Source organism: Triturus cristatus, chromosome 10 (genome assembly GCF_964204655.1).
Source record: "Triturus cristatus chromosome 10, aTriCri1.1, whole genome shotgun sequence".
Taxonomy (NCBI): domain Eukaryota; kingdom Metazoa; phylum Chordata; class Amphibia; order Caudata; family Salamandridae; genus Triturus; species Triturus cristatus.
Window position 1 is genome coordinate 1,067,189,545 of NC_140593.1, and position 16,707 is coordinate 1,067,206,251.

General features: G+C 47.5%; 1 protein-coding gene across 2 annotated transcripts in view; it reads right to left on the bottom strand.

Moving 5' to 3' along the window:
* The window catches only part of BRAT1 (BRCA1 associated ATM activator 1), a 233,146-nt gene that overhangs the window by 24,507 nt on the left and 191,932 nt on the right, over positions 1-16,707 (bottom strand). For both annotated transcript variants that reach the window (XM_085629208.1, XM_085629210.1), the window contains exons 11-12: positions 10,637-10,739; positions 10,255-10,353 (exon numbers count right to left, since the gene is read on the bottom strand). In XM_085629208.1, the coding sequence (XP_085485334.1) occupies positions 10,255-10,353; positions 10,637-10,739 (202 nt within the window). The remainder of the gene's footprint in view (positions 1-10,254; positions 10,354-10,636; positions 10,740-16,707) is intronic.

Here is a 16,707-nt window from a genome sequence, read left to right on the forward strand (position 1 = left end):
CAAGGCGGCTACATGGCGCTCGATACATACCTTTACACGCCATTACTGCCTAGATTCAGATGCGCAGGCCGATGCCCAGGTGGGGCAGGCCTCTTTGAGGATTTTATTTGCATAACTGCTGTTTGAATGTGATGTTACTTCATGTTCTATATGCTTTGTTGCTCGTCCGCGAGACTTTGGGTATGGGCTTGCTACTCTATTCATAGATTATGACTATTGATGAGTATCCCCTGGATGAGAAGGATTAGTTACTTACCTGTAATCCTAGTTCTCATCCAGGGGTATACTTATCAAAGTCATAAGCGACCCACCCACCTTCCCGGACGAGCATTATCTTCAAGTTATTGTTTATTGATTGCAGATCTACTCAGGTGCATGTGCACCGTCAAAAAAAGAACTGACCTAACTGTCACCTGTGGTGCATCATGGGAGCAGGGGGTCTCCTACAGGTCTTAAAGGCACGGTCCCCCTACTCTAATGCCTTAAAGGCAAGGTGTCAGTTTTCTTTGTTTCTTAGTACTCTGCTGCAGCCTACAGGCAAATGCCTGCAATTACAAGTTTGCTTTATGGCAATAAAGCATTGTTGAAGACAATTGGTTTGGTGCGTCCTTTTTTCCGAATGGGTCAGGGGTACTACAATGCAAACCTATGTAATTTCAGAATTTTTGCCATGTTTGAAACATTTTAGGCTGCATGTATATGTTTATATATATATATATATGTGATCAAGGCTCCACGGAGCTGAAACGTTATGACGACAGCCTCACGATCTAATTAAATCAAGCACTTACCAAAGGTCCGTGTCAGCGAGTGTTTTTTGGAATTCTGGATGTCGACTACGTCTTCCATGCACCAGCAATTTTCTGATATATATATATATATATATTTATATTCTATATGCTCCGGGATCCCGCACATGGGCAGGGATTATTCATAGATTAGGACTTTGATGAGTATACCCCTGGATGAGAACTAGGATTACAGGTAAGTAACTAATCCATTTTGTCAATATGTCACGACAGTCCTGAGGGATGTTAAGGTCCTTGAATTCTAAGAAATAAGGAGCCATGCGAGTAAATGTAGAGACTGAGGGTCCGGGTGAAGCACCTGACCTTTGTTCCTCGACAGCGTTGTGGGTGTCGGAAGAAGACTGATCGGCTGGTCCTGGGATAATAACAGAAGCTCTTGGAACCAGTACTGGCGTGGCCACCTGGGTGCAATCAGGATGAGACTGCAGCCCTCCAATTTCATCTTGCGTATTATTCTCGGGATTAGAGGTATCGGGGGAAAAGCGTAAGCACAAATCCCTGACCATCGCATGGACAGGGAATTCCCCCTTGATCCTTGTTGAGGGTATCTGCTGGTGTAATATCGGCATTTTTAGTTGTCCTTTGTTGCAAACAAATCCAGTGCTGGCTTGCCCCAAGCTCGAAACACCCTGAGCACTTGAGTCTGCTCTAGCTCCCATTCGTGGCAGTCTGATTGGAACCTGCTGAGCATGTCCGCTAGGGTATTGTGGAGACCTCTGACATGTTCTGCTCTGAGGGTTATGTTGTGGAGTGTGACCCATTCCCACAACTCCTGAGCCTCTCTTGACTAAGTTGCCGATCTTGTCCCTCCTTGCTTGTTCACGTAAGACATGCTGGTGGTATTGTCGGTCCGAACCAGTACCGATCAACCTGCAATCCTTGGAAGGAAAGCTTGCAGGGACAGGAAAATTGCTCGCAATTCCAGGCTGTGGATATGTTGTTTCTTATACTCTGGAGACCACTTTCCTTGTATCTGTAAGTCTTGGAGATGACCTCCTCATCCCTCCATGGAGGCATCCATAGTGAGAACAAAATCTGGAATATCCTGTATGAAAGTGAGTCCTTCTGCTTAGTTGGGCATTTGTGACCACCAATGCAGAGCGTTTTTCATGCGTGGTGTGACTCGGAGGATGTCGTCGAAGGAACCCACGGCCCGCTGCCATTGAAGGTGTAGCTCCTCCTGCAGAGGTCGCATTCGGAGTCTTGCCAAAGGGCCGAGATTTATTGCGGGAGAGCACATCCCCAGGAGTGACGCAAACCTGCGGACAGAAACTGACTTTCTTCTGGAAATCAAAATTGCCAGCTTTTGAAGACAAACCTTCCGTTCGTGAGATAAGAATGCCCTGCACTGGACGGTATCCAGCAGAGCTCCTAGAAATGGAAGGACCTGCATCGGGCGTAACTGAGATTTGCTCCTGTTCACAGTTAGCCCCAGAGAGTTGAAAAGATGAAGAGACGTTGTCACAGCAATCTTGACTGCTCTTTCCGAAGGACCCTTGATTAACCAATCGTCCAAATACGGGAATACTTGGATTTCCCGGGATCTTAACGCTGCTGCTACAGGAGCTAGGCACTTTGTGAAGATCCTTGGAGCCGATTTTAGTCCAAACGGGAGCACTTTGAACTGATAATGGGCGCCAGCCACAGTGAAGCGAAGATATTTGCGATGCTTTGGATGTATTGGGATGTAGAAGTAAGCGTCTTCCATATCCAGAGAAGCCATAAAATCTCCCTTGTTGAGACAACCTAGAATCTCTGCAAGTGTGACCATGCGAAATCCGTGCTTTTTGAGGAATCTGTTCAGGTTGCGAGGGTCTAGAATCGGGCGCAATTCCCTTGATTTCTTTTTGATAAGAAAAAAAAACAATTAAAAAAATTAAAAAAAAAAAAACAATCGGGAATAGAAACCTGTCTGTTCCTGATGTGATGGAACCTTCTGGATTGCATTCTTGAGGAGCATCGTTAAAGCTCTTTTGAATAATAAGTGAAGACTAGGGGGAGGGGGTCCCTTGGGCGGAGTGGTGGGTGGCTTGGTGACAAACTCGAAGGTATGACCGTTGTTCACCAGGTCTAGAACCCATTGGTCTGATGTAATTTCTTGCCACTTGTTCACAAATGCTGACATTTTCACGCCCACAGGGAGGGGAATAGGAGTGGAAGGAGCCCTGCGGAGATCACTGTTTTCTGATGGCGTCCCGTCCTTGATTTTGCGATCTTTTTCTTCCGCCCTGACGAGAGAAACCAGACGTGTTGGATTGCCTGTATGAAGATTGAGAAGTTTGTCTATATTGGGGCTGGTATTGTTTATTCTGCTGGTTTTGGTATCCTCCTCTAGAGGAAAACCCACGCCCTCTTGCACCTCTGAAGGTTCCGCGTATGTACTGCAATGAACCCAAGGATCTTGCCATATCAGTATCAGTTTTTATTGCTTGGCGAGCTTCATCAATGTGTTTGCCAAACAACGATTCGCCATCATAGGCCATATCCAATATTTTTGTCTGGACTTCAGGTCTGAAAGTGGTGGCCTTAAGCCAACCCTGGCGTCTGAGTACTGCCGCACCAGCCAGCTGGCGAAAATTTGTATTCACAATGTCTAGTGCGCAATCTATGGTTTCAGATGCCGCACGCTCTCCCTCTAATAGAATTTGTCTTGCTTCCTGTCTTGTCTTCCGGAATGAGCTCAAATAGTCCAGCTATCTCTGACCACATTTGGCGGTCATAACGCCCTATTATTGCTAGGGAGTTAGCTGCTCTGATGGAGGCAGCTGCCATTGTTGAAAACTTCTTGCCGATCAAATCAAGACGACGCCTTTCCTTGTCCGGCGGTGTAGTAATGGGTGTTGCCGGGTTCTTAGATCTTTGTTGAGCAGCCTGGGAAATGACCGAATCTGGTCGAGGATGGCCAATGAGACAGGATGGACTATTGGCCGGAGCACGGTATTTCTTGTCTATCTGTGGAAGCACTGCTGGCACAGATGCAGGAGTTTGTGATTTTGACCCCTTCTTTCCAGATGTAAATCAATTATGGGGACAGCTCTTGCAATCTTTCTAGATTCCTCCTTAAAATCATGTAGGAAGTATTCAGATTGCTCAACTGTAACAGGCAACTGAAATCTAGCAGCAGCTCGCTGCATTATATTATGAAATCCCCCTATATCCTCTGGGGGCGAATCAGATGGTAGAGGAGTCGGTGGCGAAGGCATAGGGATGATATAAGAATCCCAAAGATCTGCCAGAATGGTCTCTGGAAGTTCATCCTCTTCAAATTCCTCTTCAGAGGACGTGTCCTGACCCTGATGCGGGTCATAAGGAGGGTCTGGAAGCTGAGGCGTTGGAACAGGAGCGTCAGGTGAAGGCAAATGATCCAGAACCGGCCCAGGTGGTGGTGAAACCTGTGGAATGACTTGCTGTGGGGGAAAACGCTGTCTGTAATCTGCTAGCATGACTTGCAGGTCTTGTATCAAAGTTGGAGGCAGATGCGACATCTCACTCTGGCGAGGTTGTCTATGGTAAACTCTGTGATGCGGGACGACAATGTCCTCTTGATAATATTGTTCCTGATAATTCTCCTCCTCTTCATCATCGTCATCCTGACATTTGATGTGTAGCTCAGAAGGATGATGAGCTATTCCAAATGGTCCTTCTTCCTCTTCGTCCTCGTAATCATCATCCTCATCCTGCACATATGTTTCCAGGAGATGTGAGGGAGTAAGAGGTGAAATATCACTATATTCATGTCTCTGAAATGTTTTGAGCTGAAAACTCCTAGATGAAACAGGAGTTGAATGAACAGGAGTTGAATGAGTAGGAGCTATAAGCAATGCACGTGCTGCAGACGGAACAGGTAAATCCCCAGTCGATGAAATTGTCGTCGACGGGCTCTCCATCAAAGGATTACTCGCCGACGAGCTTTTAGTCATCGTCATCGACGGGCTCGACGTCGACCGGACCCTAGTCGACGGGCTCGATGTCGACGGGACCTTCGACGGGATAGTATCCAGCTGTATCTTCATCGACTGCTCTCTTCGACGATGGAGGCTTCATCGACGGTAATTTAGTCGATATGGATTTCAATGTTGAATTTGTCGACGAGGTCTTCGTCGACGATCCCTCGACGACTGGTTTCTTTTGACAGGATAGTAACCCTCATCGACAGTATAGGAGAGGTGATAGACATCGTCGAGACAGCCTCCGTCGACGAAGAAGCAGAAGAAGTGACAGAAATGGTCGACGAAGGAGGGAAAGCCAGAGATTTTGAAAGGCTTTTACTCACAGTTTTTGAAGACGGCTTTTTAGAGTCCTTGAGAGCCGAGTCCTGAGGAGAGTGCGCTGCCCCAGAGGAAATGAGAGGAGTCCTCTGAGAAGGGCCAGAAGTAGAGTGGGAAGATTTATGGTGTTTTTTCCCCTCGCTTGAAGAGCTGTCATGAGACCTAGCTCTCTTCCTGTAAGTTGAGGCTCTATCATCCTCTTCAGCCAAAGAGGATTTAAGCCATAACAGCACTCTCGCCTCCCTATCCCTAAGAGTCTTAGTAGGGAAGGTCCGGCAAATTTTGCAATCTTTTGCATCATGTTTAGGGTAGAGGCAGTAGATGCAGTCCATATGCTGGTCATCAACATGGACTTTCTTCTTGGCGCAGGTTCTGCAGGACTTGAACAAGGCTTTCTTGTTAGATATCATGGAATAAAGTAGAAAACTGAGTGGCACTCAGGGAGACTCCCTTCCACATGACGTGCGGTGAAAATCGGAGAAGAACTGGCTCTGCTGAGAGTGTTCTAGAGGGTGCTGATAGCCGATTGGTTAGTACCAATTTTTGGGTTCTTTTGGCATAATGATGTAGATAGGCTGCTAAGATCTAGGCCTTAGGCCTTTTCTTTGGGGCCTACTACTACTATTATTTTTGGCACTACTTTTGTATTTACCGTGGGACTCTCGCCTCGGCGACTGGGAATGATTCAGGCATGTGAATCTATGAAAGATACCCCAATACTGGATAAGTATTGATTTTTGAAGTGTTGATCACTTCCCTTGGATTGTAGTGACTTGTACAGTTGCACTGAAACTGACTTTCTTTTGAAAATTTGTAGGTCTAAGTTTGTCAACCTTCACTGCCTGTCTGGCGATAAATAGGCTTTGTTTTGGGTTTTATCCAGGGTGGCTCCCAGAAACATGATTGTTTGACTTGGGATAGTCGAGGATTTTGGATAATTCACCGTAATGCCCAGAGTGTGAAACAGTGAGAGGCAAGCCTTGATAGCTTTAGCAGCTAGCTGCAGTGTTGAGGCTTTTAGTAGCCAGTCGTCTAGGTAAGGGAATACCTGATGACCGTGTTTTCTGAGTGTGGCTGCTACAGGGGTGAGACATTTGGTGAATATGTGAGGAGCTGACCTGACACCGAATGGGAGGGCTCTGAACTGGTAATGGGTACTGGCTACAGTAAAGCGGAGTTATTTGCGCTGCTTAGGATGTATGGGAATGTGGAAATACACATCTTGTACATCTAAAAAGGTCATGTAATCTCCACTGACTGTTCAGCAGGAGCAGGATGTCAGAGAGAGTAATTATCTGGAAGTATTGTTTGCGTATGAATTTGTTTTGTCGCCGAGGTCTAGGATGGGTCTCCATTCCCCTGTGTTCTTTTGTACAATAAAAAAATGGGAGTAAAATCCCATGCCCTTCTTAGAACAAGGGATCTTTTCTATTGCACCCTTGGCCAGCATTATTAGGGCTTCTTTCCTCAATAAGTGAAGACGGGGTGGGAGCGCTCCATTGGAAGTTTGTTTGCTGGTCTCAGCACAAACTCCAGGGTATGTCCGTAGTTTATTAGCTCGAATACCCATTTGTCCAATGTTGTCTCTTTCCATTGAGGGAGGTAGTTGGAAATATTATATATGAAGGAAAGGAGTGGACTTAGCTGGTACCTGGTCTAGGTCACTGTTTATGACTTGCATCTCGACCGTGGAGGGGGTTGCTTCCGGTGCAGACCTGGTTTGTTATAGGCTGACCAGGTTGGTTGACGGTATGCCCGTCGTTCGTAGGCGGAGCTATATTGTGATTGAAAAGGTTGGTATTGTTGAGACTGTTAATAACCCCCTCTGTAGGTAGAGAAACATCTTCCTCTAGCCTCGAAAGGGCAACTTCTCAAAAGGAAGGATGCCTAGAGACCTATCGGTGTCAGTGTCCATCTTTATCACCAATAGTGCATCATCTAAGTGTTTCCCAAACAAGTTTCTCTGTTGTAGGCCATGTTTAAGGTCTTCGATTGTACCTTCAGCCTAAAGGACGTGGCTTTAAGCCATCCTTGTCATCTCAAGAACGCTGCTCCAGCGGATTTGCGGAAACCTGAGGAGGCGATGTCCATGGTGCAATCTAGAATCTCCGAGGAGGTGCGCTCAGCCTCTTGGAGAATCTTTCTTGCTTCTGCTTTTTAGTCCTCAGGCACTAAGTCAACTAAGCTGCTGACATCGGACCACATTTGTTGGTCCCAACGACCCAGGATCACTAGCGAGTTAGCCAGTCGAAAGCGGATGGCTGACATGACGGATGTCCAAGCACCTGCCTTCTTTGTCTGGTGGTTCAGAGATTGGAGCAGAAGGGTTTTTGGAGTGTCTTTGCGCCAGTTGTGAGCTCACCGAATCCGTTTTGGGCTGACCTGTGAGGCTAGCGGGGGAATTCTCTGTAGCTCTGTACTTTTTGCCCATGCAAGGTGGTACTGCAGCCACTGTAGCTGGGTTTTTCATTATCTTAATCCCCTTCTCCCAGATATAGTCAATGATGGGGATGGCCCTCACTGATTTTCTTGCTTGGTCCTTAAAGTCATTGGAGAGAGGATGTGGTCTCACAGCTAGACTGCCAACTTTGGAGCTGGGAAACAAAGGTTCGAGGCTCGGGGTCAACTCCACGTCCGTAAAATCACTTAATCTCCCCGTGCCTCCCAAATAAATGAATTTGTCCTAGTGTAACGTAACTGGTGCTCATGTAAAGCGCTCCAATACCTTGGGGTCGAGTTCGCGCAATATAAATCTGTACTACAAAAAAAAAAAAGAATTTGACAAAACAGTCTGACTGTTTAACAGGGGTTGGGAGATGAAATCGTGTTGCAGCCTGGTCCTTCAGGTTATGAAACTCCCCGATGTACTCTGGGGTAGAACCTGAAGGGTTAAGTGGTGTCGCCAACGGAGCGGGACAACGTAGTCATCCCACACAAAACCCGTGGGGTTAGGGTTCAAGGATTTTGCCTTCCTCCCTTTCATCATCTGAAGCCTCTATGTTCGGGCAGGTGTCATCCTGGGCATTATAGGCAGAGGTATATGCCTTGGTGTAGCAGGAGAGGTAGGCTGAGGTGGTGCTACTTGCTGCTCCTGTGGAGGGTCAGGAACTCTTTTTCTATAACACTGCAGCATGGCCAGCAGATCCTAGACTAGTGATATGGGCATTTGCACTTCATCATACCTGGACTGTGAATGAGGATGGTAGTGATAATGTTCATAATGCCATTTGGGAGGGGCATAATATTGATGATAATAAGGCTTTACCTTATCTTCATAGTCTTCCTCCTGGTATTTTACCTAAAGCTCTGATGGACTAGGCACTTCACCAAAAAGCCTGTCATCGTCCCTCTCCTCCAGGTCCAACAGGTGACTTGGTGGCAAACGACCTTGCTAGGGGATGTCAATTCAGGTCTTAAAGCGTTTTTCGTTATTTTTATTATCGTTGGCGGTCCCATCGACGATGTCGTCATCAAGGTGACATTCGGTGTCAACAGTACAAACTCAACCGTCGATGCAGTTGTCACCGGTACGGTCGTCGTTTTCATCGATGTTGTTGCCGTTGTTGTCGTAGACGGTGTTGCCAGGGTTAACACCGTCATCAACTGTGTCTTAGTGGATGATATTACCCTCGTCAATGAGAGGAGTGCATCAATGGCTGTTGTAGTCAAGGTCTTCGATGGCGATGGTCTCTTAGACAAGACGGTGGTGACCATTGTCGATACCGGTGTCGACAGGGTTTTGAAAGGATTTTTTTGTCCTCAACGTCAAAAATTCAGAGGAGGAAGAACACTTACGCTCCCCTGTCTTCACAGATGGAGTACTAGGTTGAGAGGAGGTCGCCTCTGTGGAGATGAGTTTTAGCTTCCCCTTTCTCAGAGGGTCTTTATGATGGGTTTTTAAGGCCTTTCTGTCCTCCTCAGATGTACCCTAGTCAGGTGATCTTGACCTTTTGTAGGATCTCACAGATGTATAACTGTCCTCCTCAGAAGTGGTGGACTTCTGCGTTTTAGACTTCTGTAGCCACAGAAGTAGCCTTCCCTCCCTGTCCTTTAAGGTTTTTAGGAGAAGGTGCAACATATTTTACGCTCCTTTACCTGATGTTGAGGGTAGAGGCAGTAAAGACAGTTTCGGTGTGGATCCTCCACATGTAGCCTTTTCTTTTCTTCCTACATGTTTTGCAGGATCTGAAGAGGTCTTTCTTAGAAGTCTCAGACATAGTAGTTGTAGATAAATCTTCAATTGTAAAGGACAAACCTGAGCAGAGGTCAGGGAGACTACCTTCCATAGAGTGCAGCAGAATATCTGAAGGACTCAGCCTCTGTTGGGAGTGTTCTAAAGGGTGTTGTAGCCGGATTGCTTATAGTTCAAGTTTGGTCCTTTTTTTAAAAGGACATAGGCTATTAAACTGACTTTGCATTGCCATTATAGCCTATGATACTGATACATACTGCTTTACTATGGTACCATGGGACTCCCACTTCGACAATGCGGAATGATTCAAGCATGTTAATCTATGAAAGATCCAATACTGGAGAAATCTGTCTTACTATCAACCGTTACTGACTTTTACAAAAATCTGCATATCTGCAGCATACTAGTCGTATGCATGGGCAAGGGTTCCAAAAACCCCATAGTAGTTCCAAGTACAGGTTGAATATAGTAAGTGCAAATATTATGCAAGTATTGAGTCGTGTGGGATTCCACATGGAGATTTTATAGTTTTGAGCGTGTGTGATCATTGTACCTTTTGATAAGATTAGAACAATTTTGGCACTTTTGACCCAATACCAAAGCAGGGGGACATGATGACAAGTAGTAAGCAACGGTCAAATAGATCAGTCACTACTAACAAATCGAATAGGCTCAGTCATTATGCTCTCCCTTCGTCCAGCATTTGATTAGTGTCATTAATAAAATTGTTCTTAAGTACGTTTTTGAGATTCTGCAAGATTGCTTTCCATTGTATGCTGTGGAATGATCTCCTTCATCATCTCATGAATTCTAGCCAAGTGCAAGATACTCTAACAGAGCTCTTAATGTATACCTGCATTGTAGGTTTTTCAGCAGCACAAATTTATTATGATTAGGTGTTTATAAAACTATATTATACATTGTAGAAACAATGTTTAAGATATTTTAAGAATAAAAAGTAACTTCAGGTCTTTCAGGAATGTACCTTTTAAGTGTGTGATCAGTTGAGTGAGGAATTCCAGAGCAGAGTCTCGGGTTTCCCAGGCAGGGCTACACAGACGCTTCTGCATCACTGGAGACAAATCTATTAAGAGAAAATATGAGAGAACAAAATGTAAATGTGGGCCACTGTTGCATAGGGCCCTTCCGCTCTTTATATTTCAAAGTAATCAAATTCTCCTCAATGATCTTGGGGTGTTCCCTATTCCAAAAATCCAACTCATTGTATTTGGGGGAAAGCTGAAATGTAGAACAACAACTGTTCCACCAGCCAAAAAATGCCTAGGGGTATCTATTTATCATTAACAAAACAAGGATTATACTCCAGTTTCGAGCGCATAAATTATCAAATGAGCAACATGGTTTACCTCTGAGAAATTGCTCACAATAAGCCCACTGTTCATTTACGTTTTCGGTTTCAGAAGAGCTCACCATCCATTTGAGTGCCGTCTGAAAACACTTGTTCATGATCTATAAAAGAAAAGACACTAACATAAAGCCATAACTCAAAGTAACTCTTTCACTACCAGAGTATTATGGCGTCTACATCACAGATTTTTCAAATTTTTGCTATTAGGTCATTCAAACACATGTACCACTGGTCTATAAACTGTTTTTTGGCTCTTCCTTGGCTATTTTACAAACATCTTCACTACAATACCTTTTTTATAGTGACGGTGTAAAGAGAAAATGTAAAGTTATCTTTTTGACAAAAGCACTCAACACTTTGTTCCATTTCTGAAACATACAAAAATAAGTCCCACAACACTAATCAGGGACATGTGCTGAGTGCCCCAAGTCTAACAATTCAAAACATATGCTTTTTTTAGTAGGAGATGCACAGCCAATTATTCAATATTTGCATGCATCAAACTGTCAGAAACACTCCCTACTAATGAATGGCAAAATATTTGTATTTTTTTTAATCTTTCATGAAGATGTCAAAAAGGGAGACCTTTCTCTTCTGAGCTCCCTCAAATAGTAAATTATCAGTTGGAATTGAGACTTCAAATAGGGGAGATCTTCCTTTGCGCCAAAGCGTAGAGATACAAGATAAGATAGGCGCCGATTTTGAACGAGTTTGGGGTGTGCCCAGGCATTAAACAGGATGCTTTGAATGAGGCTAATCTCAGACGCACATTAAGCAGAAATGTTGGTTTGGGACTCATGTCCTCAGGTTGCAAAAAGCCTAGCAAAGGACACACGTAAGAATATAGAAAACATTTTCAACATTGGCACACTTTTTATTTGTTTATTTTTATGTATAAAATGTTATATAGGGCTAACATGACCCTTGCGGGTGTCAGAGCGCTTTACCATGATCAAGGCGACATTTATAAAAATATCATCAAAGCTTAGACAAGGTGTGGGCATCTCTCCTAGAGAGCAGACCACAGGGTCCAAGTGGACAGCAACCAGTAGAACAGAGTAAGAGTATAGTTTGAGAGAAGTAAGCATGCGTGCAGGCAAGGGATAGATCAAGTTCTGGAGTGTAGTTCATGCATTCATCGGCATAGATTGGTTCATCAGTATCCTTTTTGACTTCTTACTTGAATGAGGCAATTGAGGGATTCATTCTGATTTTATGGTTTAAATATTTTTATTGAGAATCAGCCAAAAGGACATACATCGGAGCGCAAGTACACATTGCTATGATAGAACTACTATCCGAGTCATTGTCATGCTACTTATGATCCAAGTGCGCTCAGTTGAATAGTCATTTGATCAAACACAACTTTCCAACATCAAGACCCCCCCCCTACAACATAAAAAGGAAACAGAACCCCCCCCCCCCTCTAAAGAAACCCCCCCCAATCCCCAGACCCCCATCCCTCCCCCTCCCTGGCTCCGCGTCTTCCCTGTGGCCCAACCAAATTTAATGCCCATCTCCCTCCGGGTTCTCTGTAATACTTAACAGCCTCAGATACCGGGGACACGTGACCTCCCTCAATTCAGAAGCTAAAAGCGACAGAAAGGGCCTCCATAACTCCCCGTACTTGTCTCCTTCCCCCGCCATGGTTAGTGCTAACTTTTCCATTCCTAGGATATACCACAAACGGTGCAGCCATCCCGTGAAGGTCGGTAACTGGGGAGTACGCCAGTGTGTAAGTATGTTTTGTATAGCAGACCCCAGTGCGATGGCCATCAGCCGGCCTCTGCGTGAGCGCAGTGGATAGGTCAGAGGGTTGGGCAAACCTAAAATTACGTAGGCTGGGAAGCGCAGTATTTCCGTCTCAAAGTGAGTGTCCACTTCGTCCAACACCTGCTTCCAGTAGGATTGGAGATGTGCGCAGTCCCATAGCACGTGAGTTAAACTACCCACTTGACCGCAACCCCTCCAGCACGTCGCCTCCTGAGAGTGGTCCATCGCGTGTAAGCGCTCCGGGGTGTAATACCAGTATGTCACAATCTTCGTGAGAGTCTCCGTGAGCCCCATGTGGTATGCTGAGTGCCGTGCCCTGTAATAGATGCCCTCCCATTCTTTATGACTCAATGTTCTTCCCAGTTCTCGTTCCCACCTGCTCCTGCTAGAGTTATACGTGTGTTTGTGTTTGATCTGCAATTGTTTATAGAGATCTGAAACAAGGTGCTTGTCTGATGTACGTGTAATAAGCCAACGCTCGTAGGGGGAGAGGTGCCTGTCTGCCCCAGAGCGAACCTGTGGCTGGAGTGCCCAGTGCCTCACTTGCATATACCGCAACCTCTCCGTCTCAGGTAGCCCAAAATCACTCTGCATCTGAACGAACGAGTGTACCCCACCCTCCCCATAAACATGGCACAGGGATCGGCAGCCCGCTGTTCTCCAGCTCGCAAAGGCGGCATCTTCTAGTCCTGGGGTGAAGTCGGGGTTGCCTGTTAGTGGGGTAAGCGGGGACGGGAACGATGTGAGTTCATGTGTGAGACTAGTGGCGTCCCAGACTTCAAGAGGGACCTGCGTAATATGGGAGGCATACAGGTTGGGAGGCCGATGCGCTTTGCGTAAGAAAGGGATGTCCTGTAAAGGACGCGCAGCCACCTCCTGATCTTGGAATAGCCAATGTTTCTCGGACTCCCATCTGCTCCACTCCACTAGGTATCTCAATTGGGCTGCTTGAAAGTAGAGCCTCAGATCTGGGACTCCAAGTCCACCCGCTTCCGGTGCTAATGCCACCAGCGCCCGTCGCATTCGCGGCTTCCTCCCATTCCAGATAAACCGGGACAGGTCCGACTGCATCGTTCGAATCCATCCCCCTGGCGGACGGAGAGGTATAGTGCGAAAGAGGTAGAGAATTTGCGGGAGAATGGTCATTTTAACTGCCGCGACACTGCCCAACCACGAGAGGGGATAGTGCCGCCATCTGTCGAGTTCCCGGCGGATCTTGTCACGTAACAGCGTGTAGTTAGTTTGGGCCACTCTAGAGAGCGATAGGGCCAATTGTATCCCCAGGTACGGTATTGTGTCTGCCGCCCATCGGATGGGGAGATGGGTTTGCAAGTGATCACGGGTGGGCCGCGATATGTCTAGGGCTAGGGCTAAGGATTTCTCTGCGTTCACCCTAAACCCGGCAGCTCGCGCGAAAACCTCCAATTCTGCCCAGCACGCTGGGAGAGCAGACCTCAGATTGGATAATGATAGTAAGACATCGTCCGCGTATAGACTGATTGTGTGGACGAAGCCTCCAAACCGTATTCCCGTGATCTCTGGGTTTTGTCGCACCCTCTGAGCCAGTGGTTCCATATAAAGGGCGAAGAGGAGGGGGGACAGCGGGCACCCCTGCCTCGTGCCCCTCTCAATGTGAAATCGGGAGGATGTGTACCCGTTCACTCTGACGGTGGCAGTGGGGGATCTACAACAGTTAAAGATATGTGTGCGGAATCGGTCGCCTATTCCTGCCTTCTCTAGGACCTGTTCCAAAAATGGCCAATGTACTCGGTCGAACGGCATCAATGGCCAGCATCATGAACTCCCCCGGGACCAGAGTAGCCTTTTCTATAAGGTGCAAAACCCGCTTCGTATTGTCTGTCGTTTGCCGCTCAGGGATAAAGCCTGCCTGGTCCGGGTCTGTAAGGATCGGCATAAGGGGGCCGAGGCGGGCAGCCAGTATCCCTGTATATAGTTTAAGGTCTGTGTTAAGTAGCGATATCGGGCAGTAAGATCCACATTAGACCTGCTGGTATTAAGTGCTTTACAAATGTCAATTAACAATTAACATAACATAAGATAACATTGTGAGCTATCCTTGCCTGGTTTGGAAATTACTGCTATCGAAGCCTCCAAGAGGTCGCCCGGGATAGCTCCCTGGGTCGCAAAGGAATTGAACAGCTTAGTAAGGATCGGGGCCAGCAGGGAGCAAAATTTCTTGTAAAAAATAGCGGAAAATCCGTCTGGACCCGGGGCCTTTCCCAGTTTGAGCCGAGAAATGGCAGACACTACTTCCGCCATTTGAATATTTCTTTCTAGATGGTCGGTCTGCGCCTTGGACAGTGTCGGCAGTGTGACAGAGTCTAGGAAAGCCGTCCCATCAGAGCTGGCTAGCGAGGCCTCCGCATACAAGGTCGCGTAAAAATCTCGGAATGCCTCCGCAATATCCCCGTCCTCTGTTGCTTCCGTGCCATCTTCACGAGAGATCATTTTAACCCCCTGTCGCTGACGAGTCTCTCTGAGCTTATGGGCCAGGAGGCGCCCACACCTGTCCCCACCCGCATAGTAGGCATGTCGCAGCCTCAATGCCGCAAACTCTGCCCTGTCTTGGTCGAGCGCCGCCAACTGCTGGCGGGCCGCTTTGAGTTGCCTCCACTCCGCTCCCGTCCGCTGGTGCATCCGCTCCAGTTCCTGCACCTGCTGTGTAAGCTCCTCCCGTTTGCATCCGCGCTCCCTGTTGTCCGCCGTCGAGAGCGAGATGAACTCCCCTCTAAGAACCGCCTTCAGCGCCGCCCATTGAGTGGCAAGTGTTGTGTCTGTGTTGTCGTTATGTGTGAGGTAATCATGTATGTTGCGCCGAATGCGCTGAACCACCTCTTCTCGATGCAGGAGAGTGTCTCTAAGACGCCACACCCTGGAGGGACGTGGTGCGGGCGTGAGGGTGAAAATCGCCGTCACCGGAGCGTGGTCTGATAAAGACGCCACCCCTATGTCAACAGCTGTCGAAAGCGCCCGCGCCGATGACGATACCAAGAGGTGGTCCAGTCTAGCGTAAGTCTTATGCGCATTAGAGTAGAAGGAGTATTCCCTGTCCCGGGGGTGCATGGTGCCCAAGAGGTCGCATAGCCCCAGGTCCTGCAAGCACGCAAGTCCCTCCGCAGAAAGGGCCCCGGTTTGATGAGAGCGCTGACTGGATCTATCCTGAACATTATCGAACACCAAATTAAGGTCCCCCCCGATAAGGATATGACGGTCAGGTGTAGTCGTGGCCTCTGTAAGTGCAGAGTGTAAAAATCGCTCAGGTCCCTCGTTCGGGGCATATATGGAGCTAATCGTAAACGGCATCCCCCCAAGTGCAAAGCGATAAGTCAAGAGGCGCCCCTTAATCTCGGCGACCTTATAAAGGACCTCCCCCCGAAACCGTTGTGCCACTAGAATCGCCACCCCTGCTGTTTTAGTAGCCCCGGAAGAGAAGAACTGGGTGGGACACCGCCTAGACCTAAGGCGATGGCAATCGCGCACCAATAAATGGGTTTCCTGCAGGAGGCAAAGGTCTGCGTGGGAATTTTCTAAGCATGATCGAACAGCCCTACGCTTAACCTGGTTATTAAGACCCCGGACATTCAGGGTCAGTACCTTAAGCGTGGTGGGTGGCATAGTGTGCATCGCATTGGGGTCGCGGCAGCTGTAAAGCATCATGTATCACTGCTCCGGAATTCCCGGTTTGTAAACGAGGCAGGGGCACAGAGGCGCGAGTGGTCGCCCCAGCCCTAAAGGGAAGACAGACGCGGAGCCCCAATTCCCACCCCTCACCCACCCCAACAAGCCCCAACAAAAAGAACAAAATACCATAAAGATTAGAAACATCACTCGTCTGTGACTGGTAAAGAGACATTGGGGTGAATCCACCTAACGTGGAAGGAAGCCCCCCTCCCGCCAGAGGTCTGGATGTGAGAAAAGCAGTCTCTCAGGTGCCGTGCATGTCCAGGTCGGCCATTATTAGAACCGGAGAGATCCGTTGACACAGCTTCCAACGCCGATAGCCGGCCTTTCGTGATCTCCAAAGCTGGAGGCTTCTTGAGACGGCGTCTGCACCCCTGCTGACGCCAGTGTTTCCCGCCTCTGACGCGGGGGTCCCTTCACCACCTTCGTTCTCCGGGAGGGTCACCCCCAGCAGCCGGCTGGCCTCAGACAGAGAACGCAATTGGTACAATTTGTCCTCTTTACGAAACACCAAGCGGAAGGGATGGCCCCAGCTGTAGGGAATGTTATTGTGTTGGAGGTGCACCGTGATGGGTTTAAATAGGCGCCTTTTTT